Consider the following 18,170-nt stretch of genomic DNA (forward strand, 5'->3'; position numbering starts at 1 on the left):
GCCTATAGAGCCCGCTCTCCTACCAACCTATCGTGATAACAGCCCTTGTAGAAGAATTCTCAATACAAACGGCCTGCCTGGTGAAGACAACGTGGGTAGCAAGCCTATCAAGGCCATAGACTGAGAGGAGTGGAAAACCCAAGTCCGGAACATAAAGAGCCTGGGAAAGGGAGCTTGACGCATGGTTGGGAAATAAAAGCAAAGTGCCAACACCACAAATAGGCACCGAAACAATGTCACCAACAGTGATTGAACCTCAAAAGGGCATAGATCCTGCAACAGATCACCTCCTAGAGTCATATGACTAGAAGCTCCACTATCAACCAAGGCCTCTCAGAAGATGAGGTAAAGAAGGCTCAAATGTTTTAGCTCCATTTTTCGCTCCCGGACAAAGGTGAGGGTACTTCTTCCAACATTTCTCCTCTGGATGTGTCCCCTTCCCACAATATGGGCATTTAGGCTTCTCCGAGTCAGAGTCTAAACCTGAAGAACTCTCCCATCTTTTAGCCTATGACTTCTCTTTCTTCTATGTCCCCCCTCGCGAACCAGCAATAAAAGCTTTAGTGGAGGTGGATCCACTGGCTACCTCTTTGGTGCGCTCGTCATGCTCCAAATCAGGTGGGGCAAGCTCCTCCCAAAGAAGCTTCTCACGGGTCCTTGATGTAAGAAGGCTAGTATAGAAGACATCAAAACAAGGAGATGGCAGCTAAGTCAAAAGAATCATGGCCAATATCCTCGGAAGAGATCATCCTGCCAAGGGACGCAAGCTCATCCCTCATGTCCTCCAACCTATTGGTATGATCCTTCATGGAAGAAGAATCATCAACAACAAGCATCCGTAATTTCTTCTCGAGAGTAATCAAATGGGCAAAAGTCTTCTGATGGTACAAAGAAGCAAGCTTTATCCACACTTTCGCTGCTTTTCGCAACCTGCGCACATCCACTAGGACAAAATCCTATAAGCTTATAAAGAGGAAAGATCGAGCTCTCGAGTTGAGCCGATCCCATAAGGCTGCACAATCCATCGATGATCCAACGGTGGGATCCTCCACTAGACAGGGAATAGGGTGGGTAACAAACTCCCAAAGATCGAAGGTACCAAGGATACACTCCACCTTATACGACCAAATCGAGTGGTTGGAACCATCAAGCCGGTCTTCTTTGGGCAAAGAAGGGAGTACGGGAACCTGTATAGAGGATGTGCCATGGAAGGCATATGAAGGCCAGCAGAATGAGCCTTCTGTAAGACATGGAGAGAATGGGTGTAACAGACCCTCCTTCTGAGGCCTGTTATGGGGCAGGCAACGCCCACACCGTGGAGCCCGCCTCATGAGGGATCACCCTCTAATCAACGATCCCACAGTTTTGCGAAAGCGTATCACGACACGACACGGAACGCGGAAGCGTAACACGTCATGAGCAGCGAAAGGTAACACGTCACGGGACAAGGTAACACGACACGGAATGAAGGTAACACGGTATGTGTATTGCAAGGTCCAACGAAGGCACGAGTATATTTACAAGAAAGCTAGAAGGCTTGCGGGACAAGATTTCACATGTAGTGGGTGGAGCTATCAACGCGCATCACACGACCCCATCACGTGGGTGAGGGAGGAGTACTACCCTTATACACACCTCCCCTTGAAAGAACTCAACGACCGCATCAAGGTTCGAAACTAGACTCAAATCCACCAAGGGTGGTGTGATGAGACTCAAAACTTTGGGGGTCTAAACACGTCTCACTATCAAGACGGCCAGTGTCTGCCCGCTAGACCTAACCTATGACCACAAACTTGGGGGTCTTTGTCAACTCACTATCAAGCCGACCAGGGTCTGCCCACTAGGTGCCATGCCCATTGACTTAATTACAGGTGTGGAACATGGTCTTCATTGACTCAAAGGAAATCACCCACTGACTCAATTTACAGTTGTGGAGTGATCCAAACTGGCTGACTAGGAAGAGATGTAATATTGGAAACACTTCAATTCATCCATCTGCTGACCAGATTTACAAGCACAAAATGGAGAATAACCAAGTTAAAACAAGTTGTGTTCACTTCCAATAACTGACGGTCCTCACACACTGAGTGTGCAGAAACTGTCAGCGGACTAAAGAGGCGAGGCGCGTAACTCAGCTTGGAGTGTGCCACGCCATGAATGCAAGGGCCCAGTAAGCGGCGCCCTGAGTTTGATGGCCCCAATTGCCCAAATCTGTCAATCCCTGAATGAAGTAAGAAAGAAGACCCCAATTGGCCTGATCTGTCAATCTAGGAACAAGATAGTTGTGTGAGGTGCGCTGTGAAGACGCACCTCCCCTTGAAAAAAGTTGGGCCAGAATGTCACCGTCTTGCGAAGGTGGCACTTTTAGTGACGCATAAAGCGCCAAGTGGAAGGGGGATAGCCATTCTTTTATACTCATGGCGACGCGAGGTTTTGACTGCTCTTGAGGCAGCTTGCCCAATAGCCATTCGTTTATACTCCTGGCGTAAGGAGTTCTTTATCCTTCGGATCTTCACTCTTTTCACGTACCATATGGTAACAAGATAAATGGCCTTTTGTTTAGGCTCCTGGCACAAGGAGCTTGGTAGATCTGCAAGATAAGCATGGAAATTGCCCGTTTCTTTATTCTCCTGCGGCAAGGAGTCTTCGACAAAAGGTGTACAAACATTGGCCGTTTCTTTATCCTCCTGGCACATGGAGTCTTCGAAAGAATCATTCTGGAAAGTAGCTGTTCGTTTATCCTCCCGGCTAAAGGAGTCTTTAATGATCTCATCATGGAAATTGGCCATTCGTTTATCCTCCTGGCTCAAGGAGTCTTCAAACATCTGAACATTCTGTATGGCCATTGGTTTATCCTCCTGGCTCAAGGAGTCTTCAGAAGCATCATCGTGGAAAATGGCCTTTCTTTTATCCTCCTGGCTCAAGGAGTCTTTGAAAAGATTATTAATAAGCATAGCCGTTTGTTTATCCTCCCGGCGCAAGGAGTTTTCTATATGGTATATGGCCGTCAGTTTAATCTCCCGGCTCCACGAAGTTTCTAGGATATCAACATGCAAATTGGCCGTTCGTTTACCCTCCCGGCTCTAGGAGTCTTCCATACAGGATGTCGTCGTTCGTTTATCTTCCTGGCACAAGGAGTCTTCAACAGGAAATGTGGCCGTTCGTTTATCTTCCCGGCTCCAAGAGTCTTCAAGAGTATCCTCTTCTTGGTAAAACTGGCCTGATTCTTCATCAAAGATGGCCCTGTCTTGTTCTGGTTCACTGTCGTCTCTCCAGTACCTCTCCTGGTACATTGGGTTATCTGCATGTGTCTTCGGATTTTCGGTTTCTGACTCCTCATCCTCTGACACGCCCCTGGCCTCCGGTAGATTATTGATAACTTGGCCATGCAAGTTCGTATCCGACTGTGTGCCACATTGAAAATCACCCAGCCACGAGCTCGAACCCGGCTCCATGTGGCCCATTTCTTCTTTCTCTCTTTGGGCTTCAACCCATATCTGCATAAATTTTGCCATGGCGGTCTTCATCAAGACGAAACAGACCGAAATCCTATCTTCATTAGCTTCATCTGCATCTATATCACTGGACTGCGCAGAGCCATCTTCATTGTCGGACTCATCCGAGTCATAACTGTAATCACTGGAAAAAACGTCACTTGAGCTCGAACTCAGCTCTCGGCGACATGGCTTATCTTCATGGTGAATTATGGCCGTTCGTTTATTCTCCCGGCACCACGAATCTTCACAGATGTCATCCTGGAATATGGCCATTCGTTTATCCTCCCGGACCCAGGAGTCTTCAATACATGATGTGGCCATTCGTTTATCCTCCCGGCTCCAGGAATCTTCATAGGGAAAGTGGTCATGCGAGTTCGAACTCGACTCCATGCCATAGGGGCGGTCAACTGCTTGGGACTGGGCCTCAACTGCCTCGTCCACAATATTGCACGCTTCAAGGATCACTCCGTCTAGTAATGGATCCGACCCGGCGGTCGTCTTTTCTTCAGCACAGTCTCCTATAAGTACTCCATCAAACATATAACTAGGCCCAAAGGCCACTTGTAAGCATACTATAGTTTGTATGGCCACGGTTTCCTTTATACTTACCCGTGCCGTCACGAGTTCTTCAACTTGCTCTTCTGTCTCTGATTCCAACCAAAGGTCGCCTGTTCATCCTCATATTTTTCAATGAGTACTCCATCCACCATGTAACTGGCCGCACTAGCCCCCTGTATGCATATTGGAGTCTCGTTGGCCACAGCTTCATTTACACTCATCCGTGCCGCCACAAGTTCTTCATACTGTTCCTCTGCATATGGCCCATCGGCCCCTTCTAGTTCTTCTTGGTGTGCACCTCCAGCAACTTCATATCCAGGAGCATAAGAATGATCATCGCAATCTTCGTACCGGCCGAAGTCTATTTTCCATTTTGGATCATCTGCATTCCAGTGAGCCTCCCCCTGCATTTCTGCTTCTGCATCTACGTCATCAAACTGAGCTATATCACATGTGTCCATGTCGCTTACCTCTTCAGTCTGGCTGTCATTTCTCCAATGCTTCTCCTCATAGTATCCTTCTTCTTCATTATCATTTTGCTCATCTTCATCATCTCCTTCAATGGCCCTGATCGGTGTACCATAGCATCTGTAAGCATTCCAATCTATGGGTTCATAAAACCGGGCCGCCTGCAGTTCTAGGTCGGGTTGGATGGTCTCTGCTTCTTTATGTCTTGATTCAGTCATGGCAGCCTGTAGATGGACGGTTTTCTCACATTGCGGATTGTGCGCTATCAGCGTTTGCTTCATCCTGTCTACCATCTGTGGTAGCGTTCTTTGTTGTTCGGTAGTCAATTGCCCATTTGATATCATTTGTTCAGCCAGGGCCAACCGGTATGCAGCCGCAGTGCAAAACTCCTCATTATTCATCAGATCATCATTATCAGTACATTCACTTCTTGAGTCACTTTCTGAATCATATTCACTATCGGATTTATGCATTTCAGCACACGGTGTAGATTCACTGTCGGATTTGTGCATTTCAGCACACGGTGTAGGTTGACATGCGGGGGGTGTCTTTGTTGGAACTGTCTCATCTGGCATACCCCCTTGCGCAATGACTTCACCATACTCTTTTATCATTTCCATTTTCAATTGTCGCTCCACAAGCAACAAATCAAATGCTAAATTCTTCTTGTGTGCTTCAGACCAATCGGCTATGTTGTCATTCACTGCTCAAAGACACGTTTTTACAACAAGTTGTGGATCCCTTACGAGCTTCAATCTACTTTCCAGATCATTTTCTTCTTTTTTTGAAAAAAGAGCCACCTTGCAGCCATTGTATCTTTGTTGTCCAGAGGACTCTTTTTTCATCCTCACCATCATACCATTGTGCCGAAATTTTGTATTTCTCAACATAAAAATTCTTAATTCTTTCATCACCTTTCTTCTTTTTACCCATCTTACTTCGACCAGGCTCACTCACTCCAGGGTCATCACACACTAGCCGAGGAGCTTGCTCTGATACCAAGTGTAACGAACCCTCCATTTGAGGCCCGTTATGGGGCAGGCGACACCCACCCCGTGGAGCTCGCCTCATGAGGGATCACCCTCTAATCAGCGGTCCCACAATTTTGCAAAAGCGTATCACGACACGACACGGAACGCGGAAGCGTAACACATCATGAGCAGCGGAAGGTAACACGTCACAAGACAAGGTAACACGACACGGAATGAAGGTAACATGGTATGTGTATTACAAGGTACAACGAAGGCACGAGTATATTTACAAGAAAGCCAGAAGGCTTGGGGGACAAGATTTCACGTGTAGTGGGTGGAGCTATCAACGCGCATCACACGACGCCATCACGTGGGTGAGGAAGGAGTACTGCCCTCATAACAGGGAATAGAGGGATCTCATACAAATGGGCTAGGTAACCTCCACTCATCATGTGAACCAACACAAAAGTCTCTCCGTCTCTCACAGGAAGGAATACAGACCTCACCCTTTGAGTCAGCAAATAACTAGTGATAAGACATCTTCGTATATATCTGAATCACCAAACAAAGTGCAACCAACAGAAAGTCAAGACGGAGTCGCCTATGTCAAAAAAGACCCAGAAGATGCTGTCACTTGCAAGAGGAGAGAGAAAAAGCTGCCGCCTAGAGAGAAAAACTGCCGCCTATCCTCCAGATGATGACGCTTCCTCCTTTGCTGATGTGGACGACCTCTTGTTGGCTGTGTTTGATGCAAATGCAAGCTGCAAACACCTAGAAAGCTGTCGCCTACTCCTCCTGATGCTGCAAAACAGCAAAACGCAGATATGGAAGGCTCCGTTTCAGCCTGGACAGCACCACCAGGGGCTGGAAAGGATGGACGAAGGGCTGCATTTGATGGTGTCCTCCTCTACAATGGAAGCTCTCCTCTGTGCTCTCAGTTAGGCTCTGATACCATGTGAGAGTGCGCAATGGAAGAAGAAACACGAACACAAAGAGAGGGAAGGAGAGAGAAAGAAAGCAGAAAATGAAGGAAAAAATATTCCACTGACTGAAATGAATGCTGAATACAAAGCTGTGGATAGATCGGTGCCTGCATGCAGCCCAAAGCGTCAGTGAGGGCACCAAATCAAGCTGATGATGACGGCAACACCGAAGACGAAGGAAGATGACAAAGTCAGAGTGTGCACCTACCAAGGAAGGAGGGAGGCTATAAATAGCCAAAAAACCCAAAAACTGGCCAACCTGAAATTTGAATCCAAAAATATGTCTAACCAGCATTTAATGCTGGTTCGACCAGAATTTAATGCTAGTAAAAATGCCAAGAATGCTCAAAAAAATCCCGAAAAGAGTGGACAATGTCCGGCAGGTGAGGCAGGCTGAAGAATGCAAAAATTGCCCTGGGAAATGCACATAAAATCTTGACTAGAGGAGAAAATACACAAAAATGCAATAAACTAAGTGCTCTAGAATGAGCTACCTCCTTCATCAAAACAAGTGATAGACAAGTCAGAGCTCCTAAAGTCCTCATAGTCTGACTCAAACTAAGACTCACAAGCAGGAGATGACAAGGCATGACAAGCAGCTTGCCTCTCTTGGACAAAAAACTCCTCTAAAGACATGGCTATTATTCTTTTGACTCAACTACCATCTCCTCTGTTCGATGTCTTCTTGACCAGCCTTATCACCTCGAGGACCCACAAGAAACTCTTATGGGAGGAGCTTTCACCGCTTGTCTTGGAGCATGATGAGCGACTCAAAGAGGTGGGGGCCAATGAATCTGCCTCCACCAAGGCTTTTACTGCACGTATAGGTGGCGGGAAGAAGATGAAGAAGTAACAAGAGAAGGCCAAGGATACGAAGGAAGAGGACAAGAAGGATTTGAAGGAGAAGCAGCCCAAGTGCCCACACTGTGGGAAGGGCACTCACCCCGAAGAGAAATGTTGGCAGAAGTACCCCCATTTGAAGCCAAAGGAGAAGGATTCGAAGGCTACCCCCGCTACCACAAAATCTATCTTTGTACATTTGTTTGAGGTGGAGGATACAGCTCTTGCTTCTTCTACACTAGCGAAGCCTTGGCTTGTGGACTGTGGTGCTTCTTCTCACATGACCTACCGACAGGATTGGCTTCAGCACCTATGTTCCTGAGGGGGCACAGTCAACATTGGTGACAATTCTATTGTTCCCGTTCATGGAGTGGAGACTATTCCCTTACTACCAGATCGGCACTCTTCTTCTGCCAGGGTCCTCTATGTACCGGATTTGGGTTTTAACCTTTTGCCTGATTATGGTCTGACCAAGCTAGGTACCCACATTGTCTTTACACAGGATGCAGTTACCATGGAGGATGCTTCCTCAGGTGCAACTCTTTGGACAAGTACACAAGAGGGTGGGCTTTATACGCTCACAGCCTTGGCTACACTTCCCACGAGCTTGGGCTGCTTTGGCATGCTCATTATGGGCATCTAAACCTTGACGCCATCCGGCGGGCTTCTCGGAAGGTGGTGGAGGGACTTCCAAATTTCCCTCCTATTCACACTTAGTGCCCTAGCTACTTGTGGGGCATAGGCAGCCACATTCCCAGGTTGCTTCTAGGAGGGCATCTTCACCGCTAGAGTTGGTTCGCACTGATCTCTATGGCCCGATGGGCACATCCTCCCTTGGGAAGGCCAAGTATGTGATGTTGATTGTTGACTACTTTAGTCGTTATGTGTGGGGCCTTATTTCCTAGATTACAAGAGCGATGTGTACTCCCAATTCTGCAAGTGGAAGGTGTTTGCGGAGACACGAACTACTTCCAAAATTCGTGGTGTTCGAGCTAATCATGGTGGCAAGTTTACTTCTCACCTCTTTTCTCAGTTTTGCAAGGATCACGACATTCGGGTGGAGTATGCCCATCAGAACGCACCATCGGAGAATGGTGTGGTGGAGCATGCAAATCGGACCACGGTGGAGATGGCCCAATCGATGCTGGAGCGTAGGCATATTCCTTATTCCCCTTGGAGTGAGGCGGTGGCTACTGCAATTCACATCCACAACAGCTCTCCGACTTCGACATTACAAGACATGACTACCTGTGTGGCTTTCTTCCGGAAAAAACCTTCTATATCCCACTTTCGCATCTTCGGATGTGATGCCTATGTCCATGTGGACAAGAAGAAGAGGCAGACAAGCTCGACTCGAAGTCGCAGAAGCTTATATTCATGGGCTATAGCATGACCACGAAGGGATATCGGCTCTACGACCCGACAACATGGAAGATTGAGGTGAGCAAAGATGTGATCTTTGATGAGGCTACGACTTCCAAGGATCCGATTGAATTTTCTCTTACAGGTGATACTTCATCATCGACTCACCCTCCCCTGCCTTCTATTCCTCTTCTTCCTTCCAGATTGCCTCTTAGCACCCCTCCTCCTGCTGCGGTTCTTCCCCCTCCTACCCCTCCTCCTTTACCCTCTACTTCGGCTTCCCTTCCACCTTTGACGAACATGCATACTTCTTCGTCGCATTCTTCCACCCCTTCAGCCTCTCCTCAAGAGTCTTCTAAGGATACTTAGCTGTCAGTGGGGGAGCCTTCTTTCAATGAGGCAGATCTCCCTTCCCTTGGTGAGGGGGAGTCCCTTCCACAAACCGGTGCTTTGCATGTTTTAGAGGCAGATCTCCCTTCCCTTGGTGAGGGGGAGTCCCTTCCACAGACAGGTGCTTTGCATGTTTTAGAGGCTATTCGGTCTCCCTCACGGCAAAAGGAGTCTCTTAGGCACGTGCTTTGCATGTTTTAGAGGCTATTCAGTCTCCCTCACGGCAGGAGGAGTCTCTTAGGATTCCTCGGTGGTACAAGCAGCTTACGCAGGATTCTGGTGTTACTCACTTTCTTGGTACTCCTTTAGGTCCACACAAATCAACCCGATTACAAGCCCAGCGAGATAGTTTACTCTATGTGAACTATGCTCTGATGTCACTCATTCTTTAGGATTCTAAACCTTATACAATCACAAAGGCTCTTGCACACAATGTTTGGAGACAAGCTATGCAGGTTGAGCACGATTCCATCGAGCAAAATCAATCTTGGGAGCTCATACCGCATCCCACAAAGCGAAAGGTGATAGGTGTGAAGTGGGTCTTTAAGACCAAGTACTTTATCGATGGTTTCTTGACCAAGCACAAAGCTAGGCTTGTTACCAAGGGTTTTGCACAGCAGGCAAGATTGGATTATTTTGAGACCTTTGCTCCTACAGCTCGAATGTCTACTATTCGAGTTATTTTGGCTCTTGCAGCCCACCACCATTGGCCTATCTATCAGATGGATGCCAAGTCAACCTTCTTGAATAGCGTCCTTGAGGAGGAGATTTATGTTTCACAACCTCCTAGCTTTTTTGTGCAGGGGAAGAAGAATCATGTCTACACATTGCGGAAGGCCCTTTACGGCTTGAAGCAGGCTCCTCGTGCTTGGTACCAAGGGATTGATCACTTCTTTATGTAGAGTGGTTTCCATTGCTCCGATCATGACCTCGACCTATACTTTCGAGTTGAGGATAACTGCTGTGTTTTGCTGATTTTGTATGTTTATGATCTTATCATTGCAGGGAGCGACACTCAATAGGTGGATCACACTCCAACTATTCTAAGGCAAGAGTTTGACATGACGGATCTTGGGATCCTTCACTTCTTTCTTGGATTGGAGATCTATCAGATGGCACAAGGCATTTTTATTTCACAGCATAGGTACATCTCCAAGTTGCCTTCAGAGTTTTATATAGCCGATTGTCAACCTATTTCTTGCCCCATAGCCCCAGAGTCCAAGTTTGTGGTAGACGGAGTTCCCCTTTGTTGAGAAATGTGCAATCACATCCACCATAGCCTCTTTGTATGAAACAAACAAGGCAAAGAAACATATTGCAAATAAAGCCTTAGACTAGGTCATTCATGCATGGTTTATTAAAACCATGGTTGGTGATTACCATGGTCCCTTTCCACTTTTTTCACCTACCAATACCACCTACTGTAAGCCTGTAAAAGGCACTCATCCCCACACTCATCCAGTCAGTCATTATCATTCAGTTGTACTTGCATTATGCTTGGATAATATTAGTTGTTTTTCTTTGTCAATGCTTCTGTCTCATTATGATTGTCTATTTGCTCATCAATGATCCTCCATAACATGCATTCTCAATACTTTAACATGGTATCAGAGTGGGTTTCAAGTTGGTAAGTCATTAGGCCACTGATTGAGTCATTCCACTTTGAATTTCTGGCTCCCTTCACTTTCCCATGAATCTCTCACCGAACTCCATAGCTACCCACCTTTAGTGGAGGACCTGAATCTCTCTTCTCGAGCCATTTCAGCTCGTACTTTCTTTTGGAGAAATCTTTCCTGACTCAAGGTGCTCCTCCTTGTCATCTCAGAGCTTGTCATTGTCACCTATCAACCCCAGCATTGCACCTGCAATGAATCACTGCTCAAATCTGTGCCTGTTTCGTACGTACTACTTAGTCCGCCTGCATATGCCGCGATGCTAACAAGCATCATAGGGCTTTGATAGCCTATCTCTCAAGCTTCATTTCTAAAGAGAAAGTTTTGAAAATGATCAACTATTCAATTCACAGGAGCTGAAAAACCAGACTGCCCTAGACTCCATAGCCATTAATCTCAAAGCTCAATTTTTACTTCATTTTCCTACTTCCTTTGGCTCAATAATGCCACTGACTCTCTGATCTACTACAACACTGATTTCTTAGCTAAGTTACCACTTCGAATCGGCAAAGAAGAAGATTCAACATCAAGTGCTTGTGTCCTTTGACACACTCAAATTCAACACTTCTACTGAACTACTCTCAGTTTTTTTTGCAACTCCAGCATCAAATCAAGGAGGGGAAGACTCGGACTTGCAAGACTTTGAAGATCCCAAGTTCAAAGGGCGTACTAAGTCACTAAATCACCTAGTATCTCTTGATACTAATTAACTAGTGCTTCTTGGCACTTGTGCTCAACTGAAATTTGAATTTTTTGGAGCTGATTTGCTGCTGATCTTGCAATCTCAAAATGGGCAAGGACTCACCGACATCCCAATTCAATGGTGTTGGATTTCATACATGGCAAACTAGGATCAAACTGATCCTAATGAAGAAAGGCTTGTGGTCAATCACAAGTGGTCAAGAGAAGAAACCAAGGGAAGCTGCACTTTCAATCATATGGGATAAAAATGATGATATGGCTCAAGCTATTATCAAGCTCGAACTTGATGACAGCTACATTCATCATGTTGATGATTGTGAAACCTCTTACACGGCATGGGATTGATTAGAAACCCTATTTGGAGCTCATTCAAAATCCTCCAAATATGGTTTACTGATTGAATTTTTTAGGCTCAACATGCAAAGTAATACCTCACTTGCAACTCATTTGAATTATATGGAAAGCTTGTTGACACAACTTGCAAGAATCAACTTGAAGATGGATGAAGACATTTGCATTGGAGTGCTTCTTAAGAGTCTTTCACCTAAGTTTGATAATATGTCTACCACATTAATCAACATGTCAAAGCCGAAGCTTGTGGACATCAAAGCCTCTCTCTTGGAAGACGAAAAGAAGATCAAGAACAAGGGAGAAACAAGCATTCCAAGAGGAGACCGACAACTTCTCTATGTGAAAGGGAATAAGAGCGTAGTCTGTGACTTTTGTAAGAAAACTGGGCATATTGAGAAATTTTGCTATGCTAAGAAAAGGTCTCAAAGAGCATATCTTGCTACAGTCAAAGAAGATGAAGACAACAATGAAGAAGGAGAAGAAGAACCCCAAGAACAAAAGGATAGGACTCACCAATCCCTCTTTTGTAGCTCATTTTCTAATAGACTTTTGTAAGTTTAACATGTGGACTTGCTTAATGTTCCCTCCATAAGCTTATATACTCCTCATGTAACCTCTGCACACTACAGCCTCTACACACTTAGTGAGGTCTTGTAACAACCTCTAGCTTTGTATGGTTGGTTTTTTCTTCCATGTCTACACTTAGCAAGGTTCTACTCACGACAACCTCTATATACTCGGTGTCTTTTCTAGTTGTGATTGAGGAGGGATGTTGAGAAATGTGCAATCACATCCACCATAGCCTCTTTGTATGGAACAAACAGGGCAAAGAAACATACTGCAAATAAAGCCTTAGACTAGGTAGCTTATGCATGGTTTATTAAAACCATGGTTGGTGATTACCATGATCCATTTCCACTTTTTTCACCTATACCAATACCACCTACTGTAAGCCTATAAAAGGCACTCATTCCACACTCATCTAATCAATCATTATCATTCAGTTGTACTTGCATAATGCTTGGATAATATTAGTTGTTCTTCTTTGTCAATGCTTCTGTCTCATTATGATTGTCTATTTGCTCATCAGTGATCCTCCATAGCATGCATTCTCAATATTTTAACACCCTTACCGATCCCACCCGTTGCAGGTGCCTTGTTGGCTCTCTTATTTGGCTGATTCACATTCGGCTGGATATTTCTTTTGTGGTGGCTTTGTTGTCTTCTTTCATGAAGACTCCTACCCAAGATCACTAGAGGGCAGCCTTGCGTGTTCTTCCCTATTTGCAAGGGACTCAATCCTATGGGATCATGTATGAAGAGAGAGTCGCTCTCTTTGGTTGGAGTGATTCTGATTGGGCAAGTGATGTGGATTCCCAACGATCCACTACAAGCTATGTTTTCTCCCTTGGATCGGGAGCTATCTCTTAGAGCAGCAAGAAGCAGCCTATTGTGGCTCCTTCTTCTACAAACACTGAGTATTGGGCCTTATGTTTGACTGCTATGGAGGCAATTTTGCTCCGTCATACGTTGGCAAAGATTGGCTTTTCACAGCCCCGACCTACGAAGCTACGCATGGATAACTAGAGTGCCCTTGCTCTAGCCAAGAACCCGGTGTTTCATGCTCACACGAAGCACATTCAGGTTCAATACCACTATGTTCAAGAGCAGATCGCGGATTTGGAGTTGGCAATAGCCTACTATCCCACGAAGGACAATGCTGTTGATCTCTTCACGAAGCCTTTGCCTCAAGCTTCTTTGATTCATCACATGAGTTTGTTAGATCTTCAGATACTCCCAGGGTCTAAAAGGAGATGTTAGCCTGCCTATTTTGTATGCCAGTCTGTCATCTCTTGGCTGTGAGCTTTTGTCAGATTTGGCAAGAGGCAGAGAAGCTCTATCAGTTTGTTCAGTACTTTTGTGCATTTAATTTTTTAGTGGCTGCTAATCCATTTTTAGGGCACATTTTCTAGTCAGCCCATTTTAGGGCAGTCAGCCAATTTTGGCAAGCCACCAGTTGGTCATCCAAATTTAGGAGAAGAGGGCTATTTATAGCAGCTCTCTCTTGGTCACTGTCACTCATTCTTTTCTACAAATTCAACACACACTACTCCCATTCCTCTTTGACATTAGTGCTGCCACTCATTTCAACCTGATCTGGTGCCCTCACTGATGCTCTAAGCTGCGTGCAAGGATTGATCAATCCACATCCTTGTATTCAGCATACATTTCAATCAGTGTAGTGTTTCTTCCTTCATTCTCTGCTTTCTCTCTCTGTGTTCATGTTCCTTCTTTCATTGTGCACTCTCACATCACCCTCATCTTCTCTATCCTCAACAGGCTGCATTTACAATTTCCAATTGCGGCCCTAATCTTCTCTCTCCTCCATAGACTGCATTTGCACCTAAAAGTTGCCACCGAATTTCCTCTCCTCAAATATCTCTAATTTTAGTCTTTCTCATGCACTGCCGTCTACATCAAATTCAACCTTCCTTGACTATGTTTGTTGATGTTCGACACTCAAAGGCTGCCTTTGCTACGATTTGAGATCCATTCGAAGTATAATACACTCTATAGCTCATAACCTCTACCTTGATCCTAGAGATACAAAAGTTTAAGGTTTAATTTTCATTGCATAGTGTCTTTGGTGCATGAGCATTGTATATTCATTATTCATTCACTTTATTATTCATTGTGTTCACTATCTCTGAGTTACCCTAACCCTAACCCTAATTGTGTTCTGTATTTATCAATCTATAATTTGTCGTATGATTGGTTTTGTGTTTTTTGTGTTTAGAGCATTTCTTCACAGTAGACACTAGGGGCGATAATGGCGAATGATGGCAACCTCCCTAACAACCAAATCCAAATAGCTACATAATGCCAAGAGTAGGTGCATTGTTGCCTGATGGTGGAAGAGGCAAAAACTAATGAACACAAGGTCTCCCAACCTCTGGAGATGATGACTTCAGCTAAGGATGTGACACCAGACCAAGAATCCAAACACAGGCTAATGAAGCCACTTGGAGGAGAAGCAGCTAACACCCATTGTATAGGAAGATCACCCAAGTGAGGAGCACGGCAAATGATGACAAACACAAAAAGTGCCAACCTCAAGATGCTGTCACCATGATGTAGCTGCTGGAGATGGAGCCTCCGCCACCATAAACGCAGACCTCAAGAGAAAGGTAATTAGCGCCTAATGAGTAGGGATAAACATGGTGGAAGGAGTGAGAAGAGACGAAAGTCTCAGAAGAAGTGAGAGTATGGTGACTACACGTGAAGAATGAATGGGATGTGCCGTATATATAGACACAAACAATCTCGAGTCTCGCCCACTAAAGTCTCTTGAACACCACTCCAGCACTCTCAGAATGCCCTAGAAAGCCATCCTAGGGCTGAAAACTGAAACCAAAAATGGAAATGAATAAGGGAAACTATACGAAATGATGTGATTTCATCTAAATGTGGTTTTCTTTTATTTCGTTTGCATTTCATCTACTATTATCTTCCCTCAATATTCATTTTCTTCCATTGCACATTTACATATTTTCGCATCATAATTTCTACTCATTTTAGTTGGATTGGAATTTTATTTTCTTCATCAACTTTTGCATTTTCTTCTCTCTATATTTCTAGCATTGCTTCTCTACCATGCACTAGCATGATCTTCTTGATGCAATTCTCGACATTATATGGACATATGGCATAATGAGCTTGTTGATACCTTTTCATTCCCAATGCAGTTCCACAATCTCATGGAACATTAAACAACAAAATAGAAACATCGATCAATAGCTTTCCAATCTCCTAGCAACCTTACATGTTCAATCACAAAGAGAAAGAGGAGATAGCTAAGCTATATTTCTACAATCAACATTGTATTGATGTTAAGAGCTCTTCCAAGACTATAGTTCTTCGAGACGCACACAATACACTAGCTGCAAAACCCTTGAGAAATTATATTGACACTTCTTTTGGTATCAAGTGATGAAGCAAGTCATTCACATCTTCATGAAGGTATGCTGAGCATTGCCAGACCTCAAAGCCAAACAACTTGAAATTAGCAAAGAAGTTACAACTATTGCCTATTCTAGAATTGCCTTGGGTAAAGATTTTAATGGAATTTGTAATTGGCCTTCCAAAGAGCAAAAGGTTTGCATATGGACTGAAGTGCAGCAAGGCTTTATTGTTGGCAGCTTTTCCCTTCCATACATCATTAGACAAAATACCGGTTTCCACTTATGAATCCTCTTCACTCATTTAACTTTCATTTTAGAAGACTAGTGTCTTCCAAGAGGCTCGGCAAAGAACAGTAGGTCATGGCCTCATCCCTTCTTTAGACATCCATAGTGTATCATGAACAGCCAAATATGGTGAATGACAAAGGCCTTGATGAGTTCCTCATTCCAAGTCAAGTAATATTTTTCAACCCCAAGTAAAGCTACTGAGGAGAGTGTTCAATAAAACTGGTCCAAATTGTAAGCTTGTAAACTTTCACCGAAAGGGCAGTTTATATTCAAGCTGAAGCAATCAGACATTTTTTTTATAATTAAGCAGTAGTGGAGAAAAACAGTGTAAACTTTCCATTCGTAATCTGCATTGAAAAACATACTTCAAAAAGATTTAAGAGAACAATAAACATCCCCTATGAAAACTGTTTGAATAACTGAGTTACTAACCTGTCCATACTCACAAACCATGTCATACCCCACTATACCCAAATCCACATCACCAGTTCTGATCTTTCGCACAACATCTGAAGCACGCTGAAACCAAACTTCCAAGCCTGGCAACTGTGCATTGGGTTAAAGAAAGTAACGTTTAGAGAGTTAGAAGTGCATACACAAACATATTGCCCAGTCTTTCCTCAGTGTGTAAACACGAACATACTATCCACTCCTTCCTATTCCAGATCATATCTTACACTTGGAATATCTGCAATATATTGGCGAGGATTCGGCTTATGCACGGTAAGTTGGCAATCCTGTCAATAACAAACCAGCACACCAAGCCCCATAAAGCTTTGTCTTTGTGATATTCATGATCCTGAGTTTCTTAATTCGCTTCCCCATGAATGTTTCATATACAGCATGCTACAGTTTATGTGTAAAACTGCATGATCTTACACCTTGAGAAGATTAAGCGTATCTTCAGCCATCCTTCCTTTGCTGGGAAGAGCCAGTCGCACTGTAGAACGCTCCTGGCTATTCCATGTCACATTGTCACCTGCTTCGATGAATCTGCATCAGTTGCAGTCCAAGTCACATCCAAAGAGAGACTTTGGACTGGGGAATACTACTTCTGCATTTAACTTGACTGATAAACTACAAAAGATGCTTTAAAAAGAAGGCTCCTGAGACTGAACTATGCCATAGCAGAGAAAGGAATCATGATAATGAGATCCGATTTTACGATGCTATGTACATCCGTGTGCGTGTGAAGGAAATTCTCTCAAAAAGGAAAACGTATACTGTATCGTTTCACGAGACCTGAGAGGAAAAAAATGAGATTGTGAACAAAAGGAAACCTTACCTGCATTCACAGCACTGGTGTGAGGGACGGTTGTTGCAGAAGGGGAGGCGGACGATGTGCATTGCGGGAGACCCCTTGAAGATACACCCCTGCGGCATCGACCCGCATGATGCCCGAGAAGAAGCAGCGAGATGCGAGACGAAGCAGATAATGAAGGCAGAAACCCTAGTCGATGCTGGACCTCGGAAGCAGGGCAGGCATTCTGCTGCAGAAGGGCCATGTCGAGGGGGAGACGAGAACACCTGCCTATGCTTAGATAGACTGTGAAAGAATGGACATGGAGCAGAGACCACTCTCGTTTTAAGGTTTTTGTGGGCTCATTTGGGTCGCTTTCTGAAATATAATGGGTTGCCTTGAATGTCCCAGGGATATACCGAATAACATGTGCCATATTTTACATGTGCTCCTTTTGGGAGGCCATAACAAGTGTCATCTATACTATTAGTTAAGGAGAGGTGGGGGGCGGGTGCCACGTGGCAGCCCCCACCTCCCCCACAAAAAAAAAAGAGAACGCAGGGGCGGGTGCCACACGTCCAGCACCCGCCCCCTCCCCCCGCAAAAATCGCGTCCACCCCGGCACGAAGCGCTGGGGCGAGTCTAGGCGCGAAGCGCCTAGTATATCGCTTACTTGGGCTTGGTTGCTCACTTTCTTCTATTATATTATTATTATGTGCTTCGTAACAATACCTGCCTGATGTTCCATGGTTTACTACATGCGGGATGGTTTCATCGCATGCTAGTCATCAAATTTATACATATGGGTTCTAAATAGTTTGTGCCTTTTGCATATTATCCATTTCCACAAGAGCAAGTGTGTTCAAGTATGAAATAATATAAGCA

The 18,170-nt window shown here is 44.7% G+C and overlaps 1 protein-coding gene across 2 annotated transcripts in view; it reads right to left on the reverse strand.

The window, feature by feature from the left end:
* LOC148033141 (ATP phosphoribosyltransferase 1, chloroplastic-like) overlaps positions 1-17,662 on the reverse strand; it is a 61,146-nt gene extending 43,484 nt beyond the window's left edge. The window contains exons 1-4 of one of the 2 annotated variants that reach the window (XM_087680909.1): positions 17,331-17,583; positions 16,927-17,038; positions 16,723-16,782; positions 16,478-16,591 (exon numbers count right to left, since the gene is read on the reverse strand). In XM_087680909.1, coding sequence (XP_087537035.1) covers positions 16,478-16,591; positions 16,723-16,782; positions 16,927-17,038; positions 17,331-17,428 — 384 coding nt within the window. In that variant the 5' untranslated portion in view covers positions 17,429-17,583. Of the gene's footprint in view, positions 1-16,477; positions 16,592-16,722; positions 16,783-16,926; positions 17,039-17,330 lie in introns of both variants that reach the window. The other variant, XM_087680908.1, reaches the window with a different exon arrangement.
* Between the last annotated feature and the right edge of the window lie 508 nt (positions 17,663-18,170).

This window comes from Lygodium microphyllum, chromosome 7, assembly GCF_053477565.2.
Source record: "Lygodium microphyllum isolate KBCC chromosome 7, Lygodium_microphyllum_v1.1.10, whole genome shotgun sequence".
NCBI classification, from domain to species: domain Eukaryota; kingdom Viridiplantae; phylum Streptophyta; class Polypodiopsida; order Schizaeales; family Lygodiaceae; genus Lygodium; species Lygodium microphyllum.